Consider the following 26,064-nt stretch of genomic DNA (forward strand, 5'->3'; position numbering starts at 1 on the left):
GTAAGTCTGAAGCCGTGCAAGCAACACTGTGTGGAATAATCTATGCAGTGGAAAATACAAGGGGTACTGTTTGGTGTCATATGTGTAAGATTATAAAAGTCGGCCACCTGAGGGGTTTATTTCCCCAAAGGTTCCTGACCTACAGTCCAGGTGGTATTAAATCCAGACCATGCCTGGTCTGGCCTGTTGTTTTGGACTGCAGGTATATAAAGTATTTTAAAAGTCTGACAGGAAGCCTACCTGCCAGGTTTGTTGGCTCGATGTGTGTTTGAATATCTGAGCTACAATGTGTTGACTATGTGTCTGCGAGCTTCTCCTCCTGCGGTGTTTGCGTCAGACGGTTTCTATCTGTTATGACTTACAGCTCCTCAGAGAGTTAGGTCCAGAGGGGAGCCATAATTTCAAGATATACGTTTGTATTTTAGGGAAAGACAAGCTTTATGTGGAAGGAATGTTCCCCTCCTTCACTTTGCCGTCTGTTTTTCTATTGCTCTTCATCACCCTCACTGTCTCTCCAGTCCTTTCATTTTAGTCTAAATTTTTCTATAGTTGCATCATCCAATATCCTCTATGTTATCTGTTTCTGTGCTGAACTTGATATGCTTATGCCTAATTTTTATGACGTCTTACATAATGCTTTCAAACCTCTCCTTAGCCTCTCCTTTTAGAACACAAAATAATGTCATTTTGAATCTCCTCACTGGTGGCCGCAGTTAATTTTTATTCTGCCCATTTTCTTTAATTATTAAATCCCTTTGACCTCCATCAGTGCGTCAGCAGCGTGTACTGCAGTTAAATCAGACCAAAGAGCTTTGAAGTGTTTCATTTCAGATGACTGTATTATTTTTTGTACCGTCAAAGGCTAAGCTCATATTTTATGTATTTTAATACTTCAAGTTTTACTTTCACACTGGAATTAATGTTGAAACACTCATTTTGATATTCATTGGTACTGGGGCTGGGTATTGTTTAAAAAATGATCATACTGGTACCATTACTGGTAGACTTAAAGTGTCACCAGTACCTGTGGAGTAGTTAATTTGATACCAATAATATAAACAGAGTGGTGTGTAGGATAGCCATAGTTTCAGTCATTTTGGTGGTCATTTTCACCACACCACAGATTTTATTGGTTGTAGTTTCTGCTACTAAAGTGTGAGCTCAGCGCTGTGGACATTAAGCAAGAGTCCGCATAGGTGCACACACACAGTGACAGGGCTAACTGTTTGCATCACAGGGCTAAAGTTACCTAGTGGCCATTCACGTTTAACAACAGACTTGAGCTGTTCCGGTGTCTGTGTGACACTGTGTGTTGTTACCTTAAAGGTATTGAGTACTGATACCAGACTCTATCTGTTATGAAGCTGAGTGAAGAGCGAGAGACCATTCAATGTTTACAAACAAATTTAATTTGATGAAAACAGGCAGTGCATGTCTCATACTCCCAACTAGACATCCACTCTGGATTTATTGGTGCCGACTATCTCTGTGCGTGTGTGTGTGTGTGTGCGTGCGTGCGTGTTTGTTTGTTTGTGTGTGTGTGTTTGTGTGCCTTTAATCAAGTGTCATTAAAGTATCTCTACTTGGGTTAAAAAAAATGTAACAGTTGTTTTATTAAAGGGTTAGATATAAAATGGCCATGACTATACTTTCTATAAATACACTGATAAATAACAAAGAATGGCAGAGTGACGACATTGTGAACATTCGGCCTGAGTAGAGTCACACCTCTTAAATTACCTTTCACAAATAAAGCCAAAGATATTTACATACCAAAGCCAGCTAAGCCATATGCACATCGGACTAGCGCACTGTTGCACCAGTTCATTTTCTGTTGGAGGTCGAAGAAATCTCCCAAAAGTCCAGACGAAACCCAGAAATGAGTAAACAGTAGGTTTAGCAAGTCCTTGATTGTCAGAGACTCTAACCGGAAACATAACTTTTAAACTTCATCACTTTTCATGCTACTATAGTTTAACATCCTTGTACATCCGCTACCCTTTGGTATGGGCGACACTACGTTCGTTAGCTGCTCAGAAGAAATCTCATTTTGTAAATGACCATTTCCCTTTTATTACATACTGAGTTTCAACAGGAATGAGTAAAACAGGACATTTAAGAGTAATACTTCATGATCCCAGGGAGCTTGATGGACCATTTCTAGAGGTGGAGGAGAGCAGTTACTCAGGGAGGGCAATGGCATCAGTCTTCACATCAAAGTCAACATGGGAGCCAGCCACTGCGCAGACTGCTGGAGTCTTTATTGTCTGGCCATAAACACGCCACCGTCTCTTCCTCCGTTTATTGTGAGGCACCCTTGTAGGATGGCAGGGATTCCCGGCTCTGCCTTTACAGTCTTTGTTTATGGGGAGATAAAGATAAGGAAAAAAACTGAGGTGCTCTTGAAGGAAGCTGCAGTCTGATGTTTCAGTCAATCGGTCGAATCATGAGGCGGACTGACTTGAGGGAGTAAAAACCTCCTCCGTAGTCCGCCCAGAAGATTCCATCCTGAAATTTGCTGCGGTAAACTCCGCCGCTGTACCAGACGCCGTTCAGGTTGGTCTGGCCGCATGCGTTGTACCACCAGCCGCCCTTATGGAAATGGGCGCAGTTACCTAGTGGAGAAGGACACAACATTACAAAACAAGATGAGTCTGATGGACAGAAAAAGGATAAAAACTTACCCTCTACTGTGTCTAGAGTTGTTCTGATATCAATACTAATATTTCAGAAATGCCTTCAATACTGCTGAATATGCTGGATTGGGTACCGGTGAGTAAGTAAGTGATGCCAGTTTTTTAACTAAGGGTGGGGAAAATAATCTATATTTTGCAAAGCAATATTATATCGATACACACATGGAAATTAATAATTTTATATAAATTATTAATATTGCAAACAGAAATTCAACTTTTGGTATCTTGGTAGCTTTTTCATTCCACTAGATACAATTTGCTGCAGTGAAAATGACTGAAGTTAGATGAACAGACTTAAAACTTTGCCTTGTTAGATAATGAGGTCAAAGTTTTCCTTTGTGGGCATAATTTGTAGTTGAAAAAGGTATTAAGTTGCAATGCATTGCGATATATGTTATCACAATATTCTACATATTGCAAGATGTCTAAAATGTCAATGATATTGTATCATGACTTAAGTGTGCACAATGATATAACATGACATTCACCCCATTCTTATATCAGATCTGTGCAATGTAATGAGTAGAATATTGGGATTGTAATAAATGGCTAGATTATCCCTTGCACATTTGGATAGTATTGTAAGGCCATGTTCAGGGCCTACTGAGAAGCCCTTGGATATATGTCAGATATAATAGTAGATAATCATTTTTTATGCAGTTTATTTGGTTTCTTGACATGGAAATGGGTAACTTTTAGACAATTTTGTTTCTTAACGTAATTCCATCGGTACTCTATATATGCCAATACACAAGTTTAAGTGTTGGAATCGGTATTGCGAAAGAATTGTATCGCAACATTTCTAGCTGTGTCATCATACTACTACTAATATAAGAAATCAAAAAGCACTTGGAACTCGTCCAGCATCCTACTTACCAGAAAATGCATCCTTGTCGCGATCAAGCGTGGTGAAATGTTTGCCGTTGTGACTGCTGAAGGAGTCGCCGGCGTTGCCCTGGTAGGTGCCGAGCCTCAGGCGATAACCCTCGCTCTCTGACTCCAGGTGGAAGCTGCTGTACTCTGCATACACCTTCTTCCCCGTCCAGTCCTCCAGCTCTATCATCAGCTTATAGTCGCCCTGTTTCCCCAGGTTGTAAATATTGTCCAGCCCGAGCCAGTGCTCGCCGTCTATGTTTCCAAAGCCTCTCTGTGGGGGACAAGCACCACAACATGCTTTATTGTTACTCACCACCAGTTGTGGTTCATGTTAAAATTGCATTGTAGTGTAGCACAGACCAACAAAGTGCAGTATTAATTTGTGGTGGATTAGCCAACTGGTGAGAGAACAGATCTCTTTTTATTCTAAGGCCACTGAACTCAAATCACATCCAAAAAACACAAATATAGCAGAGTGAGGTTAATGCGACTTAGCTGAGTGTTGAGTTTAAAGGGGTCTGGTGCATGCAATCAAGAAAAATGAAATCAATTCTGCTTCCCATTGAGATGCTAATGTGTTAAGTTTTTGATCTGTGGTTTGTCACTTGAGAAGAATTAGTTGAATAGCAGGGGCAATGGTAATTTGGCTGCAGTTAAATGGATAGTTTAATACAGCAAATGCAGAGCTGCAGAGACACATTTCTGTTCTGGATCCAAACAGCATGTAAGTATTGATTTCTAAATCAAATTTTACGACACAGAGGAAAACTCTCGCCTTTGCCATATTTCTTTTTACAGTGAAAACCGGGAGAATAGTAAATTTTGTCATGCTGTGTATCCATGTCGTTTTTTAGTGTTCCTTCTCCGTCCCCTGCATGCTCTGTTTGCTCCTGGATCCCATCTCAATCACAAAATCTGACGCATGAGAAGAAAAGGATAAAGGGATCACTTCCAGTTGTGTTGAGCTGTATTTGCCTCTCAGCCCACCGTGGCTCTCTGATTGCGTAGATTTGTATGTAGGTCCCTGGCTCCAGTTCTTGGCTGTGATTTCGGTGTGAGGAAATCCACCGCTAAGCTGTTTACATTGATGGAGCAAGTGCTTGCTCAGTGGCCCCGAAATGAACTGTTGAGAGTGGGTCGCTTAGGTAATAGGAAAGGAAAAAGCCGTAAAAAACAGTTCTCTCTCATGCTTAAATAGGCTGTTTCCTCAGTTTACCTTGTAGTTCTCCCAGTTTCTAAAGAAGTTGACAGATCCGTCTCTCCTCCTTTGCAACACGGTCCATCCTCCGTTGTCAAGGCCGTGTTCGCACCAAGCTTGGATCAAGCGTTCATTGCCGTCTGTTTTAAGCAGGTACATCCCACTGGTGGTGTGGCCTGCCTGTCGCACCTGGTAACAGTCTCTGAAGGGACCTGTGGTCGGAAAGATGGTTGTAGGAAAAAGCGGAAGATTATGTGATAGATATGTAAGATATGTGAAGTTATCTCTATTGGAACACACAATTTTTTCACAATCTGTTTTCATATTGCAATTATGATAATACTTTAATGAGCCCTCTTATACCTGGTATTAACCCTTTGAAACCTGGATCGACGTCTCTTTACTTCTGCAGCATTCACATGCCTTTCAGAAGTATTTAAACCTTTAAACTCTGATCAAGTTGGTTTGATTGCTGATAAGAATGTGGAAGAGGGCAATAAGCAACTTAGCAAGAAATGTTTAGCAAATTGCAAGAAATAAGTAGATTTAGAAAATTATTTTTAAAAAAGCTAGGGAAAAAGGTCCATAGAACTATAATTAAAATTATTGTAATAAAACATTTTAAATTATTTTACAAAATTATTATAATTTTTAAGGTCCCCTTTTCATGTCATTTTCTTATTAGCATTCTAATTTTTGGGGCATTTTTTCTTAAGTTGGTCATTGCCTTCTTCCCACATTTTTGAATGAAGTCTAGCCAATTTGCCCGTATTTCAAAAGGTTAATATGTGTCCAGTCTCAAGTGGACAGCGTTTGTAACAAGTAAATGACCAACAAAATACATTGTAATCTGATTACTCCAACCATCTGCTGAGGTGGTCATGGTCTCAGTTGACCATATACCTTTTATAGTATGAACATCAATGTGTCCTGATGTGTACTGGACAACCACGTAACAGGAAAATACATCATCAATGCAGGAGGTGATGGTTGTTTTTGTGACAGCGTGCTGATGTGCTATAACGTGGTTGGTTGTTTTTGTGACAGCGTGCTGATGTGCTATAACGTGGCCATTTAATGACAAATAAGGTGAGTGACAGTCTATCATTTTGCCCACAAAAAGAAGTCGTGTTGAACACTGCTGACAGTAACATCTTCATCTCTACTGACACAACTGCTTATGTGAATAGTGAGCATGCTTGCAAGCAGCTATCAAAAGTGTGGATGTAATAACTGCACGGAGCCCTTTTTAGCATAAGTACTGTAGGCACTAATAAAATCCAAACACAATTGATCAGCTGGAGATGCAAAATAAACACAAGTGTCTAAACTGTCCGCTTGTGTACGGGTCAAAAAACAACCTATGTTCATACAAGGTGTTAACAGGCTTAAAGTTCTTGAGGGCCCCAGGTGTTTTGGGTATAGTAGTTGATAATGCTTAGCTCTTTGGGAAACAAAATGTGAGAATGAGTTATAACCGCCAGTAAAAAGCCGGAAATTAGCATAAAAGTTAAAGGCTTTATAGATAATTTATCTGTATATTTTGTTACTGACTCTTGATTCCTACTAAAACCATCCTTTCTTTGAAATATAGTCAGTTTTAGCTTCCTGAATAAATATACCATACTGCGCCTTCAACTGAACAAGATGTCTTTTTTGTTGCATATGTAAAAGTCATCATCATCAGTCTCGGGACTCCAGACAGCAGACAAGAGAAAAGTTTGGAAAGAGCGTCTGTTAGACCCCATAGTTTGACTGGATGTGACTTTGCGGCTGCATTCTTGGTAAATCATCTCCTTTCGCCCACACCATCCAAACGTTACAGAGTTACGCAATCATGCATGTGCACACTTAAATTGTTAAATGAATTTTCACCTAGATTTAGCTTTCCATGTGGTAGCACTGCACCCAAAGTTGAAGCAGCTGAATTGAAACCCAACATATTTCCTCTGTTTTCCCCAGTGTGAATATGTATTAAAAACTGTATGAACACGGGCATTGTGTGGGGGCCCCCGCGGCCTAAAGGCGCATGGAAGATGGTTTTCTCAGCTGAGTATAGCAGCACATAGGGACCCAGTGTAATGCCCTCACACAGACACCTAAAACTCTGCAGCACAAGCTTGTATTTTTCTAGTAATCATATGTCTTCATCAGAGCTGTCAGTGAGGGGGCTCTCTAACGTGTTCCACTTTTCAACTTTTCTGTCACTTTCTTGTTAGTTTCTTTAAACAGAGCTTTAAGGGGTTGAGTTTAAAAATAAATTAAGTCAATGAGCTGTAGTGGTTTTTAAAAGGTCTCAACTAGACCAAATTGTGGTCAAGCAATGTGAATTTACAGTAGTAGTGATCCCACATGGAGGAAAGCCTATTAATGGTTATCCGTGACTTGTGTTTGGGTTGAACTTTTACCTATTTTCTTTTCTGAGTTAGATTAAAAACCATCTGTTGAAAAGTGTACATTCATCCATATATTCTCATAATCTCATATGACTTTATCCCAGTTTATGAGCACGCATCCTTATCTCTGGGAATTGGGTAGATATGTTTTATGGAGACAAGTGGTAGAAATATTTCTGCGGATTTGTTTTTCTTCTCCGGAAAATGTAATGGTAAAGGATTATGTGTCGGCCACCAAAATAAATATGATCCATCCCTGGCTTTCTGATGTTTCTCTTGGTTGTAGATAAATCAAGGGTGTCCAGATTGAGAGCTTTGTTTCTGTCATAGACAAAAAAATCTGGAAGATTGTGAAAGCAGCAGTTTATTGCTTTAAGGAACAATTCACCCACAAAATAGTCATTTGTATATCAATTACTCATCCCATATTCTGTTGAACTTGTTAAGAAAAGTTTGTTTCCTTGCATGCCTTCACATGGATTGAAGAAAAAAAATATAAAAATAAAAACAAAGAAATTTCTTTAACTTGTAATAAAGGGCGTCTGTGTTTGACGACAGCAAACTATAACAAAACATCTGCACTCTAAAAAGTAATTCAGTGGACCTATCACCGCTGCCTAATTAAATGCATGGTTGTGGATAAAAACTCTTTTCAAACTTTAAAACTTTTAAGTAGGAAAAATAATTTTGATGAGTTGTGTTGAAATTAAGATGTTGATCATTACATCAGCTTAATATTTTGTGCAACTGAAACTCAAATTTATGTTAATTTATTTGAAACAAAATTTAAGATGTAGTAAGGTAATGATAATGGCATGATAATTTAACATTTTTCCTCCTTCACTTAAAATGCTAGACAAATTCAGACAGTTAAATCTGCGTTAGGGATCTGCAGGCCAAACAACACAAGCGACATTTTCTTACTTTAAAACTTTTACTATAAGTTATTAAGTAAACGCTACTTAAAAATGCCTTTGATAGTTGTCATAACTTGAAAAGACTGATGCAAACTGTTCCGTTAATTTTTTTTTTTTTGCGCAGAATAATTTGTCTTTAGAGTGAGTTGACAAACTCTCTCACGAACTCACTTTTATGCAGCTGTGTGCGCCGTACTTCCCAAACACATGCAATATCGCCATACTATTTAGATAACTTGTGCAAACGAGTAGCGCGCCTGGGCAAGCTCGTGCGTTTGAACTCTGCTTGTGCATTCCAGCGTGCAGAGTTCAAACGCGCGCTTGCCCAGGCGTGCAACTTGTCCATGTGTAAGATTGTTTACGTCGAAGTGTTTAAAATAAAGTAAGGTATATTTTGTTGCTGTTAAACGGGGCTCCCTCTTACTCTAATTGATAAAGAATTTTCTCTGTTTTTTGGGTTTCTTTATTCACCACGGAGGCATGCAAAAAAGACATTGGTGGAGTCTCCCTTTTCACGTCTCTTTGATTATGGATACTCTGGATAGCGTTTATTTTCGGGCTCTGAAATTCATTACAAACTGGATTTCTTACTCACCATTGTGTCTCGTATTTAAAATATTATATATATTTGGCCTGCTTTATGTTTACGATGCCCCAGTCACTGGCATGTTTTTTTCATCGATGGTTGGTAAAATTCCTACTTACCTTCTTCACTTTTGATTGTAAAATATGGAAATTATGATATCCGTTCGCTGGACTTTCTGCATGTTGTTGTGCACAAAGTTAGAAATGAATTGGGAAAATTGGCTTTTAGGTTCTCTGCACATCTTTGTGCTTTTATGTGAATTTTATTTGTTATTGAAACTCTGTTGCTGCTATTCTTGGCCAGGTCTCCCATGTAAAAGAGATCTTTGATCTCAGCGGGACAAACCTGGTAAAATGAAGGCTAAATAGATTAATAAAATGTATCACAGGGTGAGTGATAGATAGATGCAATGAGCACTGTGTGGGTGAAACATTCCTTTATATTTCATCCAGCTAAGGCCTGTGGAATTGCAGGATTATTACATTGGAGCTCCCAGTTCTAATGAGCTATATTTGACTAAAAAAAGGCTAAAATTACAGTTCGACTGGGGCTTTGCTTGAAATAACCATGAGAACACTCAGTCCTCTTTTTTTTCATCTACAACTGGAGTCCTTTCCATTTGACCTCCCCCAACCACTTCACCGCCTTTATTTTCCATTGCTGTGTTTCCTTAGTTCTTTTTTTTCTCCATGGAGGCTTTTAAAGTATGGCCTTTTGCCTTTCTGCTGTTAAACATATTACATGATCATTTTTTTGTTATGTAATCGCATCATAGGGATGGAAAGCTGATGTTTTAATAAAATGCTGAAATTTAAGAGCTAAATTCTGTAGTTTGGCATATGGATTTTCTAAATGGTGACAACATCTATCTCTTATGCAAAGTAGAAAGAAAGCAATGATATCTGTAACTGGAGTCTTCTGGAGTCTTCAACACCTTTAAGATCTGGATTGAAATCAGTTTCCTGATGCTGTGCTCAGACACCTTGCACAAGCATTTAAACTTCTAAAACCTGAGAAAAAATGCTTTTACTTCTTTCAAAAACATGGGAAAAACTTTAGTAGCATCTTGGCAAGGTATGTCCCATAAATTGCAATAATATAGTGAAAGGTGAAAAGGATATGAACTGACAATTAGCTGGAGGGGATTATTAAATATTCCTAAACAAAAACAAACAAACAAAAAAACAGGAAACGATGTCCAGAAAACTTCATTCATTTTCAGGTTATTTTCTTGTAAGTTTTTACTAATTTCATGCTTATTTTTGGGCCATTTCTTGATCAGTTGCTCATCGCTTACTTTCCATGTATTTTAAAGAAGTCAAACCAATTTGCTCAGATTACAAAGGGTTACGTGTCAGACTTTACCAGAGCTTCAAATATCTGATTTAAACAAATGTGGGATAAGGTATTCTCACCTTATCATCCCTTTGTGAACCATTATTATGTCACCCGAAGTGGCTCTCCTGTCAGTATTCAGACAGATCTTCTTTTATTCCCCTTCTTGTCTGAGGGATGTTATGCATGATTTCATCCATTTCACCATCTGGTTGTATAACCTCTGTCAACATTCCCCGCCATCGTCTAATCGCCAGTCAAAATACAACAGCCCTGACCAATTTTTCGGAGTCATTTCCAAGTAGCGTTCTAACCTTGCAAATTGGTTTCACATTGGAGACGATTTTGCTTAGAGGAGCTACATCCATCTAAATTGATAGCTTTGTCTAGTGGTATGAGACATGATGGATCAGATGTGTGCTGTGTTTGTAAATACCTTGTCGTGCATAGACTGAATGTAAATCCGACTAAAGCCTTGCAGTAGATATCTATTCCCGTTCTCTGAAGTCGTTTTAATGCTGTTCAAAGAGCCCTAATCCACATTCTGCTAATTTAGTACACATGCTGACTGCAGCGCAGCCAATGCAGGCGGCCAAGTGGGAATCATAGGAATGTATGATTTCACTGCCCCCGTACGATGCCAAGGCTTAGCCAACTGTGCCTCAGCAATACCCACTGTTGCAAGAAATTACTTTTTGAATAACAGTCCTCAGTAATTGCCCCAATTAATTGCACACTCAACTACTAGTGCAATTACTTAAATGCTCAGTCACTTATTTCTTCATCATCCCCTGCCGCTTTAAATTTTAGGGCTGTATCCAACTCAGAATTATGCCAGTCCAATCGGATTTGGTTGTTCACCTCGAATATTTGATGATTTGTTTTGCTTTTCTTATTGGGGGTCAACAGATTATCGGTCCGTATATCTGTATATCTCTATGACATTCTGCCGATTATCTGTTCTGAAATTTATTTAATGATCGCCAGTAAAATTAATTAATTAAAAAGTGCAAAGACCGTGTCAACATGGGAGGAACTTTTACTGTAAAACGTCAGGGAGCTACTGTAAATTTATTCTTTTTTTAATTTAAATCTTTAATTGACTTTAAAAAAGTTGAAGAGAACTTGCTTTTTATGATGTTTAAAGTTTATGTTTTGATCAAACACTTGCCAAAGGCATTTAAATAAAGTTTTGGGTTGGAGTATTTTGTATTCCAAATTATGATTTTGACAGAAATATTTTCTTTTCTTATGGTAAATGCATATCGGTTCCAAATATTGGTTATTGTTCTCATTAACTACTAATAATCGATATCGGTAACAGCCCCGAAAAACCAATATCGGTGGACCCTTACCAGAGACTGTATTGTATGAACTTGAGGTGAGCTGTAAATTCACCACATCTTCACATTACGATGCAGTCTGTCTCCCTCTGTGCCGCTGCCTGCATGTCTGCAGCTGCAAAGATTAGCGTGAAAGTCACGAGCGCTCACTCTGCAGCAAAATCTTGGGAGCAAAATGTCCCCAGAAGTGAAATAAACAGAAAAGTATGACTGCTCAACTTGAAACAATCTCAGTCGACTGATGGTCTCTGACTAATGGTCTCTGACTAATGATTCGAGCCGCTGACTTTCAAGGGGGCAGCCTTATTAAAATTTGTACATACCATCAGATGTAAGTGTTCCTTGTGGCGGCGGAGGGTCAATCCCAAATGGGCTTGGAGTAGGGGCGTCCTTTCCCATGCGTGATCCTCGGGGAAAGGCGCGGTTATTATTGTCCCTCTGTATCTCATTGGTGAAGCGATTGTTAACTGGTATATTCTGCGGCACCACCTGCACCAGCGGGGGGACCACAGGCAGCTCACTGCGCCCCAGTGTCCTCATACACTGCTCCTCCAGTGCAGTGATGAGAATGGACTGGTTGTTGACCACCCCGGCCATCACGGCAAACCTGGCCTCCAGCTCCCTGTACCTTGAAGCCAGTCGCATCATCTCCGAGGTCACATTGAGGACGCGGTTCTCCAGCTGGGCCAGCTCCAGAGAGTTGTCTCTTTTCCTGATGATCTCATGCAGCAGCTGCATATAGAGCTGGGTCACCCTGGAGTTCATGTTTCTGCTCTCTTTCCGCAACAGCTTCATCTCATTCACCAAGTTACCATCCACGTCCACCACCAGCTGCAGCGTCTCAATCTCACGCCGCTGTTTGCTGAGCACCTCCCGCACATCTGCAATGTCCATACGGGTCACTCTGTCCTTGTCTGGCTGCGGGCCTGTCGTGCTGGCACAGATTGGACCTGATGACAGATATGAATTATTTAGAAGATTACCAAGAAGAGGCTTAACTGAAGACAGCCATTTGATTAATAACTGGAAGTGTATAACAAAGAAAAGTTATCCTTTGAACCTGTGATTTTCTGCTCAGGCACAAGGAAGGTGTAGGAACACTTTTTGGCATCAGGGTCGATGGGGGCTCTTTTACTCCTGTGGAGAGAAGCCTCTTTGGTCCTCCGGGCTTCCCTGGAGCTCCTGCAGTAACTTTGCTCCCAGAGGGAGAGGCAGAGCAGGGCACACAGGCTCCACATCAGCCCCTGCATCGCTGCTAGCTGGTTAGATGGATTGATGGACAGCTACTGGTGCTCCCTCCAAGTCCCCCCAGGCCTCCCTGCAAGAACACAAGATCCCGAGACTCTAAAACAGACACTTCTTTGTTTACAAAGGCCAACAAAAGGAATGTTAACAGCAGGAGTGTTGATTGGATGTTATTCCATAGCAGAAGAAGTTACTTAATGACAGGTTATTTGACACTTTTTCAAAAATATTCACAGACAATCAGTGATTGTTTCACTCGGTGTGCAGTAGCAGAGTTGTCAGGTCATTGTTCCACATAGAGTTGGTTGTGTGGAAAGATTGAAAGAGAGAACACATTTGCTGTCCAGCCCGCGAGACGAGGTCTGCTTTCTGTCTCGGTTAGTTCCACTGCTGACAGACACCCCATTTTTCTGAGGTTCTGTTGGTTTCCCCTCTATTAAAGAGGTCTGCTATGTGGCTGCTGGCTGCGTTTTATCTTTGGTACCTGCCCTTACTCTTACATCATCTTTTTATTTACTCCAGCAAACTCCATCCTCTTGTCTTGCATTTTTAGTACCATAGAGGTCCAGTGTGTAGGATTTAGGGTGATCTGGCAGTAGGCCTGGGTGATATGGCTTTAAAATAATATAATAATATTTTTAGGCTGTATGGCAATACATAATATATATCTCAAGAGTCTGAAATCCCCCCTAAACTACTGTAAACTACTTAAATAGTTCATGTAGACGCCCCCTCGGCCATGCAGACGGATGCACAGCATTATCAGATGGTGTAAATGAAATAAACGATATGGCATAATATGAAATATATTTTGTCATTGCACAGCCCTAACTGGCAGAAATGGTATTTAATGTTCATAAATTTGTTTTTACTGGCATATAATCACCTAAAAATAAAAACTGTGTTGTTTTTGTTACCTTAGAATAAGCTGTTATATATGCATACAGAGCGGATCTTTTTCAACGGAGTTCAACAGTCGTTTCTATAGTAACCCAGATTGGGAAAACCAAACACTGGCTTTAGATAGGGCCATTCGCGTCGACACCATTGTTCTCCAAGTGTCTAGGCACTGGAGGGAAATTTTGGCTCTGTAATCCTACTACTAGATCCCACTTAATCCTCACACCGGACATTTAATGGTCTTATTCACCCTCTAAAACTACTCCAGGAACCTTTTTTTTTAGCAATCCAGGAAGTTTTCAGCACGCTGACCACAAGAACGCAGTTCAAACTTTTGTTTCTGGGCCATATTGTAGTTCCTGGCCCCATGAGTTGGCACAGTCTGATGGCCTAGTAACTCAAGGTTTGCAGTGTGAAATGGCTGATTTGTTCAACACAAGCTGTGTGATGACTACGCTCATGTAGAGAAGTCAGACTATCAAACAACAGGGGTTGTCTTCAGTATCAATATCAGACAAAGGATTGAAATATCATTTAAATTTTAACTTTATAACAATGTTTTATGTAGCTCACTCCTGGTCTGGTGTGAAATGAGCGTTATCAAATCAACGCTAGTTATTTTTTGCGTATCATTTCAATGCAATCAGACACTGAATCTTTATTTAAAAAACACTCTTTTCAATTGTTTTGATACATAGTATTTCTTCAAGGTTGTTTTTAATTTCCCTATTCTGCCTCTGCATCCTCTTTTCAATGCTGACTTAAGCATCACTTTCAGCATGCAAAACTACATAATAAACACTCATCGCTTTTTAATTTATGATTTATTTTCACACTTGTTTGGATGCAACAGAGATGCAAATCGCTTGGGGAACTCTTAGCTTCTGATTTATGTCCTTATGTTGTAAAAATTTCCTCTAAAAGGCCTCTAAGAGGGTTGAAGACCTCCCCTCCCTGTTCAGAGATCTGACCTTAGTGTCCCGTACAGCAGCACCTCCTCCCAGTGAAGCACATTGACCCCAATGCAGCTTCCTGTGAGACAGGTTAAATACGCTCGCTGCTGAGCACCCGCTGCTCCACATGCCTCCATACATCCAACGGGAATGTTTAGCAGGAGGTCGTATTTGTGTTCCACTTGAAAGATTTTTACAAAAACACACAGGCAGGCAGTCACTATAGGGGTGTGAGATGAAGGCAAGAAAACGGTGTGTGCAGAGTTGTCTTCAGCTCTAATTTGAGGGGCGACTGCTGGCACTCCCTCGCCTCTTTCTTATCCCTGCTGATTCAACTTCTGTTTCTCATCAATGCACAAGCACAAAAACACTCACAAAGACGCACACACTGCTCCATTTAACACCCCGGCCTCGGCCTGCGCAAGGCCAAGACTAGTCTAGCCCTACTAATCCACTCCATCACCCCTCAGCCACTTTTTATTCAGTGCCACATCATTACCTCCACCCTGAAACTCCGGCCCTGTGTGTCTCCCTGATGACGCCATTGTGGTTCTTTAGGAATTCTGGCAACTCTGTCGCTTGGAATAATGTCGAGAGGGGACAGGATTACAGAGAGTACTGCAGATCTTACTGGTATGCTCGTGTATCCATCTGTATGATTGAATACTGCGTGTGCATGACTATCCAGCGACGTTATTCATTTTCACGGTGGGGTATTTTTCCAGCAGTCGATGTGTCTGACAGCGTAACCAGGTACTGTATCCTTACTGACCTCAGTGAGAGCCGCTAATGACTTTAGCAGCAGAGTCAGCAGTATAGGTTCTCTCGAGTGCGTCTTCTCATCCAAACTATGACTGGCTTTCTTTTGCTGCTCCATAAAGCGTTCATACACAGCATCATCTGCATGCCCCCGAAGCATGAACAAGACGGGCAACGTTACAGCTCATCCATCAGCCATCACCTCCTTCAATTCCCATCTCTTTCTTGTTATCCTTTCCTTCTCTCCCTTTCTTTCCTGTCTACTGGAGTCTGATTTCCTCCTGGGTGGTGGTTCTGAGTACGAGGGGCCTCGTTTCTTTCATGGAACCACAACATATCAAAGGCATACCAGGGGATGTGGAGAGGTCACCCGTGTGTGTTGAAGGTACAAGGTTTTACAGCGTTTCCTCAGAGCACGCAGAGCGGCCTCTTTTTTCTGCCCCAACAAACCGAAACTAAACACTGCAGAAGTGCTTAGGGACCGGGGAGGCTATTGAGCGGAAAACATAAAGTTGCTCACCTGTGGGCGTAAAACTTCATGCACACAAACGTGCCTTTACATCCTGTAGTTACAGGCGGATACTCAGCGTTATTTTTGCATAGACTGAAAATTTGGATTTCTCTCTGCACACTGAGTCATATTTGTAACCTCTACATTATGTTTGTACCAGTCTGCCCCACTTCACAGAGTATATTGGGTCGGCAGAGATGGAACGGGCCATTATGCCAACAATAGCTCACATCTGCCACTTTTTCAGATTTAGCAACCCACAATAAAAGTCCTTGCATGGCTGACTAAAAAGGCTGCACTTAAATCTCACAGACCTGTTTGTTTACTGAATCTGGTTGCAGCTCACAATAAAAGCACTGTGCACTTCCTGTATGTATGTGTGAGCATTTTTATGACAAATTCAGTGCATGTGCATTGATTTATTTTCATTAACTTGACAAAGACTTGAAGTAATAGTTTGAGATTTTTGAAGTGGGGCTGCATGAGGTACGTATCTATAGTCAGTGTGTATTACATACAGTTGATGGCGGTTGGCTCACTCCCTGTTTGCAGAAACAGACGGGACTCACACCCTGTTGCTCAGCCTGACTCTGCTGTGAAGGGGGGTGAACATTAAAACTAATTTAACCACTTTAAAAAAGGCATGGCTACAAAAACAAATCAGTATGAGTCTAAGTGCATGTTATATTTATAGTATTTTATCCACTTCACCTCGCTGTCACACAGCCCTTTCCTTTGGCACCACATTTTCTCAACCGTGTAACTTCCATTTTTCCTACACAGAGGCCAATCTGTTGCCAGTCAGCTGTTTGGGTCAGAAAGTGCTGTAACTGACTGTTAAGCGATAACCCTGAATGACTCTTGGCGGTTCTAAAGATTTTACATGCTTGTCTTGTATTTCCGGGCTGTTCAGAGAAAGAAATAAATACTGTTGTGGCTAGTTAATATACACATCAACGCTTCACCTGCAGCCAGTGGCGTAATACAGGACTCGGTACAATTACAGGCTTCTGCGTGGAATATGAACGTTATACGGTTGAGAAACTGTAGCGCTGAAGCAAAGGGCTGTGTGACGTCGAGGTAAAGCAGTGAAAATACTCTCAATACAGCGTGGACTGATGTCCTCCCCACAGTGGTGTAATGCTGAGCTTTGGGGTGACAGTCCCGTCTGTTTCTGCAAACATGGAGCATGCCAACCCGCCATCTGCTGTATGTAATACACCGGCTCTATAAGTATCTTTTACAGCCCCACTTAAAATAATCCCAAACTATCCCTTTAAGTTCCCTTTCAGTCCACATGAACAGCATGTCTAGGGTTGTGTGCCTCGGCATGAATGAGCAATTTTCCCTCACATGGTTCTAACTCTTACTTAGCTGTAAATGCATTATGAGGTGCCTTGGAGAAATGTTACTTAAAATCATAACCTCGTGCATTGTGAGCTATGAGCGCTGATACTACAGAGACCAAACAAGGGAAGAAGATGAAGAATGACAGTCTGTAAGGCTAAAACAAGGGACAAAGATTTAAAACACTACTCTATTAAAGATGTGACAAAGTACTGTGATAGGGATAGAAACTGGGTCATGGCCTTTTTTCCCTTCTTGGCCAGGCATCGTGAACAACACCCGAGGGCCGTGAACATAACTTGAGGCAGAGCCTTACTTAGATGAAATACTCCTATTCCTTTTTTAGTCTTGACAAATTTGCCCTTTTCTCTGCCTGATTTCTTTAATTACTTTCCTCTCCTCCTTCCCTTCCTTCCGTTCTTGAATACTTTCCTTTCTCCTTGCCTTCTCTGTTTTGCATTCCTTTCCCTTTCTTCCTCTCCAGCGCTTTCGGTTACAGCTAAATCACTTAAGCAGCAGATTGCAGATACATATGAAAGTCATAGGCTGTGAGCTGCAAGCAAATAAGAGCAATTTTAACCAATGTACTCCTTAATACATGTAGGATTTATTGAGTTTCTTTTTGGCTCGACCGTACAGACAATCAGCTCTCATACTCAAAAACGTCCAAGTGAAAACAGTGTGTTGAATAAAGGATTTGCAGCAGGCTTCTAACTCCGCTTGCCTAATGTTTTGGCAACAGTTTGAGCTTCATAAGTCTTCCCAAGTGCACTGTTAGGTCCTCAACCTGCTAATAGTTATTAATAGTCAGGAGACGAATGACAGTTGCTTTTTAATTGTCCTCACTCCCCACTTTCTGTCTGTCTTTGGCTTGATTTATTTTCCTGTTTTTTATTAGAACAGTCTAAGGACAGCCAGCGTTTATCTGTAACGTACTTCTTTGGCTCTTTTTACACCTCAAAAAAGCCCGAAACTATTTCAGTTTGGTGAGGCTTGCTTTAATTATGTGGAGCTATGTATATAGCGAGGACACTGGCTTTCATCGACCTTTTTTTTCTGTTTAGGAGCTGATGTCGTACATTAATGGTGATTAGGTTTGCACTCAAGTAGAAGACAGAAATAATTCTTTTCTGCATGTCGTCGGAGAGGAAATGACTAGAGAACTCATTAAGTGAGTCGGCTGCTTACATTACTGCTCGACAGGAAAAATGTGTTTAGCCTCGTTGGTTAAACAGCGTAATGAATGTTGGTTGTTACCTCAGACAGACAGCTATATGTCACACTAGTGGCTTCAGGTTACTCTGTGTGTTTTGGCAAAAATCCCTCATCAAATGCAGACATTATTTTGTGATCTGAGCCAAAGAAAACTGCTTAATAAACTGATTGATAAGCTATAGGTATGCTTCCATGGAAAACCAGTTCACTGCAGGGTTGTGCTGTATGTCACTATCATACAGTGTTATTTAACTTGTAACATGAATCAGTTTTTTCAGGATAACTTGACAAAGTAATGCAGTCTGATGCAACAGACCATAAATCAACATCTTTTAAACAGATTCAACAAAAACAGAACATCATAACCCTCATGTAAGTCGGATTTATTGCAGGACAGCTGTATTCGACATAGTTAATTTTAGCCGGGTGCACCTGGAGCCCTTTTCCCGCTAGATCCGCTGGATTCTTTTCCCCGTTGTCAGTAGACCAGAGCAGTGTACACGGCATTGCGGTAGATGAGTATGCCTTTATATTTATATTTTGGATTTTTTTAATGGTGTGTCACCATCAGTGTCACAACATGATGAAAAACAGGATTTATAAAAGGTAGAAAACAGCATAGAGGTCTGAAAATGTTACGGTGGTTACTGCTTTATTATATTTTTCACTTATTCAGTCTCTGTTTCAGACTTGGTGCCGATTCAGTTTGAAAGATGTTAGCTTGGATGGAGACGGATGTTATGTTTATGGCAGTGCGTCATTGCATTAACTGTTACAGAGAAGTAAAAAAACTGAAAAATATTTACATTTAAGAAGCTGGAATCTGCAAATTCTGACTTTTTTCCTGTTAAAAATCACAAACTGTTGAACTGATGAATCGGTTATCAAATGGATTGGTAATTAATTTTAAAGTTGGCAACTAATCAATCTAATTAACTAATCGTTGCAGCTGTAAATGTGACACACCAGAAAAAAAGAAGTATTGTCATCTACTGGCAATATAAAATAAGACTTACAGCTATTTTTAGTGGAATTTTCTGCATTTACAAAACCTGCATATACGTGCAACTTTTGGTGGAAACATGTTAAAATAAATAGGCACAGTTTCTATTTGTATGTCATCATCATCAACAGTCATAGAAGACCGTAGCACAAAAGGTCAGATACTGAAAGGTTAGTTTGTCCTGATGCTTTGCGCTCACTAAATGACACAAGCCGGGAGAATCTGTTGTGACGACATCCTGTTACATTTGCTGTTCCAGCATGTATCAGGTAGGAACATCAACTGGAGTTTGTAAGTTTGTAAAATGTAGATTTAGGCTGTCAGCCTTCCAGACGTGTCGTTTGACAGTTGTGCGGGTTTCAGATCTCCTGCTCTGCGGCTGTGATTTACCTCTTCTGATCTGTCGGTCTGCAGCCTGATTTATTGCAGTTCAAAAAGCGAGAGAGATATTGATTTATATTTTCATAGCCAATGTATTTCCAAGCCTCAAAATCCCCAGCTTCCACTCCTCCATCTGGTCCTCAGACTTTCCCACAACAAGTCCAAAATGCCCTGAAACACACAACACATCATGGCTGGACAGAAAAAAGAGAGAAAAACAAAGAGCTGGATGTATGATGGAGAGATTTTGGATTTGGAGTGACAATAAACAGCAGCACTGCTTTACATGACAACATGGAGCTTAGCCAGCTCTACTGTTGGTACGCAGCCAGAGACCGACTTCCTCCGCAGCGTTTCATCCGCGCATGATGTCACCAGCCACCGTTTTTGAGTTACATGACCACTCATACGCTCTGTCCCTCAAAGACACAGATTGACTCATTCTTTTGTGCTTGCTGAAACAATTGGATGTGGGAAAATGAAGGAGAAGTGACAGCTGAGAAACCACCAGACTAGTTTGGAAAAAAGGACAGATTCAAAACAAGAGCGAAGGAATATCTGATGTTTTTGTGGACGTGGGCTGGAGAGGTGAACGCAGCATGAGTGGGAGCAGTAAAAGTACTGACATTATGAAACAATTAATGGAAACACAAACAACACAACACTTTAAAAACAGTACTAAAACAAGGAAAAACTCATAAAAGCCTTATTACCAAAACCAAAGAAACATTACAGAGATTAAATACAGCTCCCACAGCGGAGTAGGAAGCGCATTACGGCGCTGTATAAGTTGAGTTGTTTTATATCTCCTCATTAAATCGTGCATGTTGGAAATATTAAAAGATAGAAATGGATTTCTCTGCATTTATTACTTGAGACCAAAGCCGCCTGCTAGAATAAAAGAATGAACGATGAGGTGAAAAAATTAAGACGTTGTGTTAGATTCCTGCTTTCTAGCTTTTGAGTCGCCTACCTTCATGATTCTATATTACTGAGGATTGAGCCCCCAAATTTGGCCCTGCGTCCCCCATCTGTTTTCCTTCTTCTGTGGTGAAACTCTAAACATGTGGGCTGATGTTTGGGAGGGTCAGAGGTCTATATGTGGGATTAGGGTGCAGCCCCACCCTTCCTCCCCTCCACCCGTCCGCTCCACAACCCCCGCAATCAATCGGTCTTTGTGGAAAACGGGTTCCCCCTTGTCCTCTTTTTTTTTCCAAGCACATAAATGCACAAACACATAGTTCTTATGTTTGAGGTTTCCATTGGATCAGAGTTCACATAAGGCCGTCGTTCTCTATCTGTCATACTATGTCAAGATAAGGAGTCTCAACTCTCCAACACCCTCCTCCATCACTGCGCACACTCATCCTCTTACCCCCCCCCCAGAACAAACACAGCCCCTCAACACAAACGCACGCTCGCAATGATATTTGCACGCCTATTAACCACAGTGATTTATTACCCGGGCTGACATATTAGCCATTACCTTTCCGTTCAGGTGGCTTTTCTCTCTGATTAAATTAAACTTGTAAAGTGACACTTTGGCTTTGAAGGAACACATGCTGCCACGACGCTTTCACGCTTAAGTAAAGAGCTGGAGGAGGGTCAGGGGAGAGCGGAGAGCTGGGAGGAAGGAGTATTAAAATTTTACTGCATTCATGTAAATGTCTGTTTGGCTTGATGGTGCAAATATTCAGGCTTCAACTCTTTCTTTCAGGATTTGTACGGCCATGAAAAACCTGGTAAAGTCATGGAATTTGAAAGTAGGGTATATTTAGTTTTAGAAAACTAAATATACCCTGAAAGTTTTTGAAAAGTCATTGAATTTTTTTCCCCTCATAAATCTGTATAAAAACACGTGATGTGTTCAAGAACCGTTGAAAATGTGAAAAATTATTGATAAATCTGTTTTTCAAGTTTTTAGTCATAAATTGTGTCAGTCTTGGTGTTTTGCCTTGCAAGCATGTGGCCTGTGGGTTTGGAAAGCGTGTTTTATTAAAATTAAACAACAAAAAAAAATACCCCAAAACTTTTAAAGAAAAACATTGCCTTGTTGTTCAAAAAATGTCATACATTTTTGAAGGAAAAAAAAAAAAAAATTTATAGATTATAAATTAAAAAATCACCAAAAAATGTTTTTTTTTCTTTAAATGCATGTTTTCTTTTAAAAATATATGTATAAATATTATTAAATAATAAGTTCCAACCCTGATCAGAATTAATTTTAAAAAGCTATTGTATAGTTATGATGAATAACCAATAAGCAGTACTGATGTTCATTTTGGAGATTGTATGGTCTTGAAAAATATGCATTTAAGTCATGGAAATTTATTGGTAAAAAAACCCAGTTCTTCTGTTTTTAGTCTCACCCTCACCTCAAGCTCACACGTCCAACTCTGCATGCTTTCTATTAGTTAAAATAGCAAGGAAGAGCATGTGAATTCACTTACACTGATTGCCCACTGGCTCTACTTAGTAACATGCCTCCACTTCTCTTGACAATTTGTCCTGACCTCCGGGTTGACCTCTTCCTCCCTTCGGTGACCTGTCCGTTCAACTGTGTCCAAGCTCTCATTAGAGGGATTCTAGATGAGCTTCACGGAGCAGCTACAGACTTGTCTTTGAATTGAGCTCCTGTTTTTTTCACCTCACAGTCATTTTTTGTGACTCCTAATCCCAATCCAGCAGTGCTACAGGCTGCAGCTCATAATGTAGTTTGAGTGCTGAGATACAATATGTCCGGCTTGTTGTGCTGCGGTTTGATTTAACTGCATGTGGTCAGCACAGAGTAAGTGCTTTTAAGAAGGGCCAATGTCTGTATTTAGATTGTGTTATCTTCTTCTATATTAGTTTTACTGATAAGATCAGCTGAGCTGTGTCTGTGAAGGGTCCACACACAGCCTCAGGTCACATACGATTGGACACATGCCCATCGCCCCCCTCAGAAAAACACAAGTTGGCTGAGTGAGCTATCAATCTCCAGCTGCGTTACAACATAGTCTGTGACACACGGCCGGGGAAGGCAGCGGTTAACTGGCTCTGACAGTCTACCACGCACTACCTGACCGCTATTTATTGGCTTGTCCAGGGACTGTTAAAAACCTAAAATAGGAAACATCAAACAGAGAGTCTGTTGAAAGTTAGAGTCCTGGGTGAGGGTTAAGAGAATATGTGTGGATTGGTTGTAATGACCCATTTAAAGCTCTCTCCCAGCCCCTGTCCCCCATGAGGCCACATTTCAGGTGAACCCGAGGGCCAAGCATCGCCGCTGCAGCACAAAATGTTCTGGATGTTTCACCGACAGCTGCTCCCTCCTTCTCTTTATCTTTTTTTTTCTTTCCATGCTGAATTATTGGAGGTATTGATCTTCTGATTTATTAGTCTACGGGAAAAACCAGAATGTTTTCGTAGCCTTTTGCCATTCCCTCATTTTGCCCTTTTCCTCCGAGCTTTTTGAAGCTCAAAGACTGTGTGTTCTCTGCACTGTCCTCCCCTCTCATGGTCGTTTACAGCATTCACAGATGTGGCTTTGTAGCGAACACAGTATTTTCCACAGATCCCACCAACAGGCCCCGGACTGTAAGTGAAAACATTTGAAGATAATTGCGAGTCGGTGATATGGAAGTGCACCAGATTGATGCTGTTAGTGTTCAAAGCGTTTGCTATCATGGCAAGGTTGTGACTGAAGTGTCTTATATCCACGGGGTGTACTGATAGAGGATGTGGTTATGGCTGGATTACATTGCATCATCAATTTTTTTAAACACGACCCGGTGAAAGGGACTTCTCTTAGAGAATGTGTTCAAAATGTCACACAATGTGTTTTCTGTGCGTCTCACTGTCTGATTTCACGGCCCTCATATGTGCTAAGAGACATGTCACCGCCTCATTAGGAGTAATATTATTGATCTAACCCTGATTCCACGGGGTTAACTCGCCTCCATCCCTGTGCCCCTCTTAGTGGCCGGGCTCGGATGGTGCTGTATTAGGAAACCAAAAGCCAAGAAAAAATAAACAAGCCTGGCTCCAGGGTTCAAATCTCTCCATCTGATCAGATCAGCCTCCCTCAAGTGTTTTGCTGGAATGCCCTACTTTTCTTTCTCCTCACTGCTTTTTCTCCTTTCTCTTTTTAGGTTTCGATTTCTCATCAGGATATGCGTAATTTTAGATAAAGTTTGGGTGTTACAGTACTGTGCAAAAGCCTTACGCCACTCTGAACTTTTTTTTATTTCAGCAATGTTATAATGATCATACATATTTATTTCTCAGTAGTCTCTTTGCTAAAACATAACCAGGACATACAGGAAATATTTACAGTAGCAGCCCAAATGGGATAAAGACCAAATATGGAATCGGACAACCGTAACAAAAAGTATCTCAAACAATCAATCTTGAGCTTGAATGCAATTTGGAGTAAATAAACCAGAGGATTTGTATTGTAAATCTCATATTGTCTGCCAAAGAGAGTTCAATCCATGCTCAGTGGAGAGGGAGGTCACACTAAATACTTACAACTTTAGCCTGTTAAAGTTGTTTCTGAAATATTTGCATTACAACTGTATACATATTGTATGTCCTGTAGGTTCGGATTATATTTTAGTAAAGAGACTACTGAGAAATTAATATGTATGCTTATTACAACCTTGCTGAAATAACAAAGTTTAGGGTGGTCGAAGATTTTAAAATTTACCACCATTTAAACACATTACAACATTACAGTTTTTCTTTATATTCTTTTAATCTTTGCACTCCTCACAAGAAAAAATGCAAAATCCTACACATCCTTAACATCCCTTACTTGCTTGCATGTATTGAATGTATGACATGATGCGATTCTCCGCATGCTGTACACGGTATATGTCCCAGGCCTCAGACTCCAGAGGAAAGCCAAAGAAGCGTTGCTAAATGTTTCTGTCTGCAGCCGGAGCCTGCAGTCACGAAACGTCCTAACCTCTCCAACCTCTCAGCCAGAGCTCTCACAGCTGCCCAGACTCTATTACATACACACACACACACACACACACACACACACACACACAAACTTCAAAAGCAAACTTGCATTACAGATTACAGATTGAACTCCGGCAGTATTTACCTTCTTTGTGTTACCAGCAGTGGGGGTGTGTTTCCTTCAGTTATAGTTTCACGTGTGTATTGTGTTGTGTCTTCACCGAGCTGCAGTGCTCAGGACTCATCTCTCTTGTCTCTTTGTCTCCAGTCTTCTGAGGTTGCTCCTCTTTCCACTCACTCCTTCTGTCCTGCAGCTGAAAACCACAATATATGAAGTTTTGTTTTAAGGCCCTACTTCCCAAAGATGAGCTCCTCTCTGTGGACTCAGCTGTCCTGGGGCCCGGGCTGGGGCATGGTTCAATAGCCGGCCACTTCAACAGACTGAGCTCTGACGACTGATGCCTTGAGTTTTTCACAAAGGATGGGGGAGACGAGAAGAGGGAGGGGGAGGAGGAAGAGAGGGGAGGAGAAGGGGGATGAGGGTGTGGGAGTTTGAGATTGCTTCTCTTTTTTTTTTCTTCCCCTCTATTTTTTTTGGAGTGGCCCAGCCTACCTCTGATGTCACTCTGATGGAAAAAAGACAGAAAAAGAGAATAACAGCGCTGCCTCATTAAGTTTCCCCATCCTCAACAATGACCGTCTCAGTTCTTATGTAGAAGACCTAAAAGGAAACTGCTCAAATTCAAGAGTGTTTTTGCCGAGTCTGGGGCGCAGGCATGATCTGTTTTGACCCCTTTTTCTTTGATTACAACCCCTCATTTTTTTCTTTCTCCTGTAGCAGTGGGGAAAGCTTATTGTAACGCTGCAGACGTTTCACAGCAGCTTCCTGTGGAGCTTCAGCTGGGTATGTGAGAGCAGAAAAAAGAGGAAGGCAGATAAACCTTGTGATGTTATTGGAGAAAAATCCCTCCTCCAGGTGCAGTCTGAGCTTGTCCTTGGTCCTTATCACCACTGTCACTCACTTCAGTGTCTTCACGTGTGTGAGACATGGACAGATATGGACTTTTTGTGTGGAAATATTTTTCAATAATTGGCTAAAAAAAAGAGGATTTTTGATGTTTTCTCCATTTTTTGCAACCACATTTCTTCCGTCTTTGCCTGGGGATTCTATTTTGATGTTTTCTTACAAGTTTTGCCACATGTGAACACATACAAAATGCCTGCGTACCCTAACCACAGTACCCTGAGCACGCATCTGTCTGTGTGTGTTCCAGGCAGTGTGGATTTGTGCATGACTAACTGCTGTTATCCCTGACATGCTCGCTGAAGAGCAGCTACAGCGGTTAAGCCTTCAGGAGCCCTTCTCTTCCTCCTCTTCCTCCCCATCTCTCACTTTCCCCCCTTACAGCTGTGTCTCCAAAACTCTTGTAAACTGCTTCCCCTGCTCTCAGCC

The 26,064-nt window shown here is 40.9% G+C and overlaps 2 protein-coding genes across 3 annotated transcripts in view; one reads left to right on the forward strand and one right to left on the reverse strand.

Moving 5' to 3' along the window:
- Window positions 1-26,064, forward strand: part of ralgps2 (Ral GEF with PH domain and SH3 binding motif 2) — a 104,798-nt gene that overhangs the window by 59,645 nt on the left and 19,089 nt on the right. The window lies entirely within an intron of this gene.
- angptl1a (angiopoietin like 1a) lies at window positions 1,387-25,074 on the reverse strand. Its single transcript, XM_042482710.2, has 6 exons — window positions 24,757-25,074; window positions 12,408-12,665; window positions 11,671-12,297; window positions 4,789-4,982; window positions 3,573-3,843; window positions 1,387-2,615 (listed from the first exon to the last, which is right to left on the reverse strand). Exons 2-6 carry the CDS (start codon window positions 12,595-12,597, stop codon window positions 2,428-2,430), a joined length of 1,470 nt encoding a protein of 489 aa, XP_042338644.1. The 5' UTR covers window positions 12,598-12,665; window positions 24,757-25,074; the 3' UTR covers window positions 1,387-2,427.

The sequence above is a fragment of the Plectropomus leopardus genome, chromosome 5, assembly GCF_026936395.1.
Source record: "Plectropomus leopardus strain MGB_pleo_1.0 chromosome 5, ASM2693639v1, whole genome shotgun sequence".
Taxonomy (NCBI): domain Eukaryota; kingdom Metazoa; phylum Chordata; class Actinopteri; order Perciformes; family Serranidae; genus Plectropomus; species Plectropomus leopardus.

What these genes read in the sequence shown, in the direction of transcription:
- angptl1a (XM_042482710.2), bottom strand. Translation starts at nt 12,597, where the DNA reads ATGCAGGGGCTGATGTGGAGCCTGTGTGCCCTGCTCTGCCTCTCCCTC. An exon ending in GAAACTGGGAGAACTACAAG is followed by an intron (nt 3,844 to 4,788) that starts GTAAACTGAGGA and finishes TGTCCCCCACAG; the next exon opens with AGAGGCTTTGGAAACATAGA. An exon ending in CGACAAGGATGCATTTTCTG is followed by an intron (nt 2,616 to 3,572) that starts GTAAGTAGGATG and finishes CTTCTCCACTAG; the next exon opens with GTAACTGCGCCCATTTCCAT.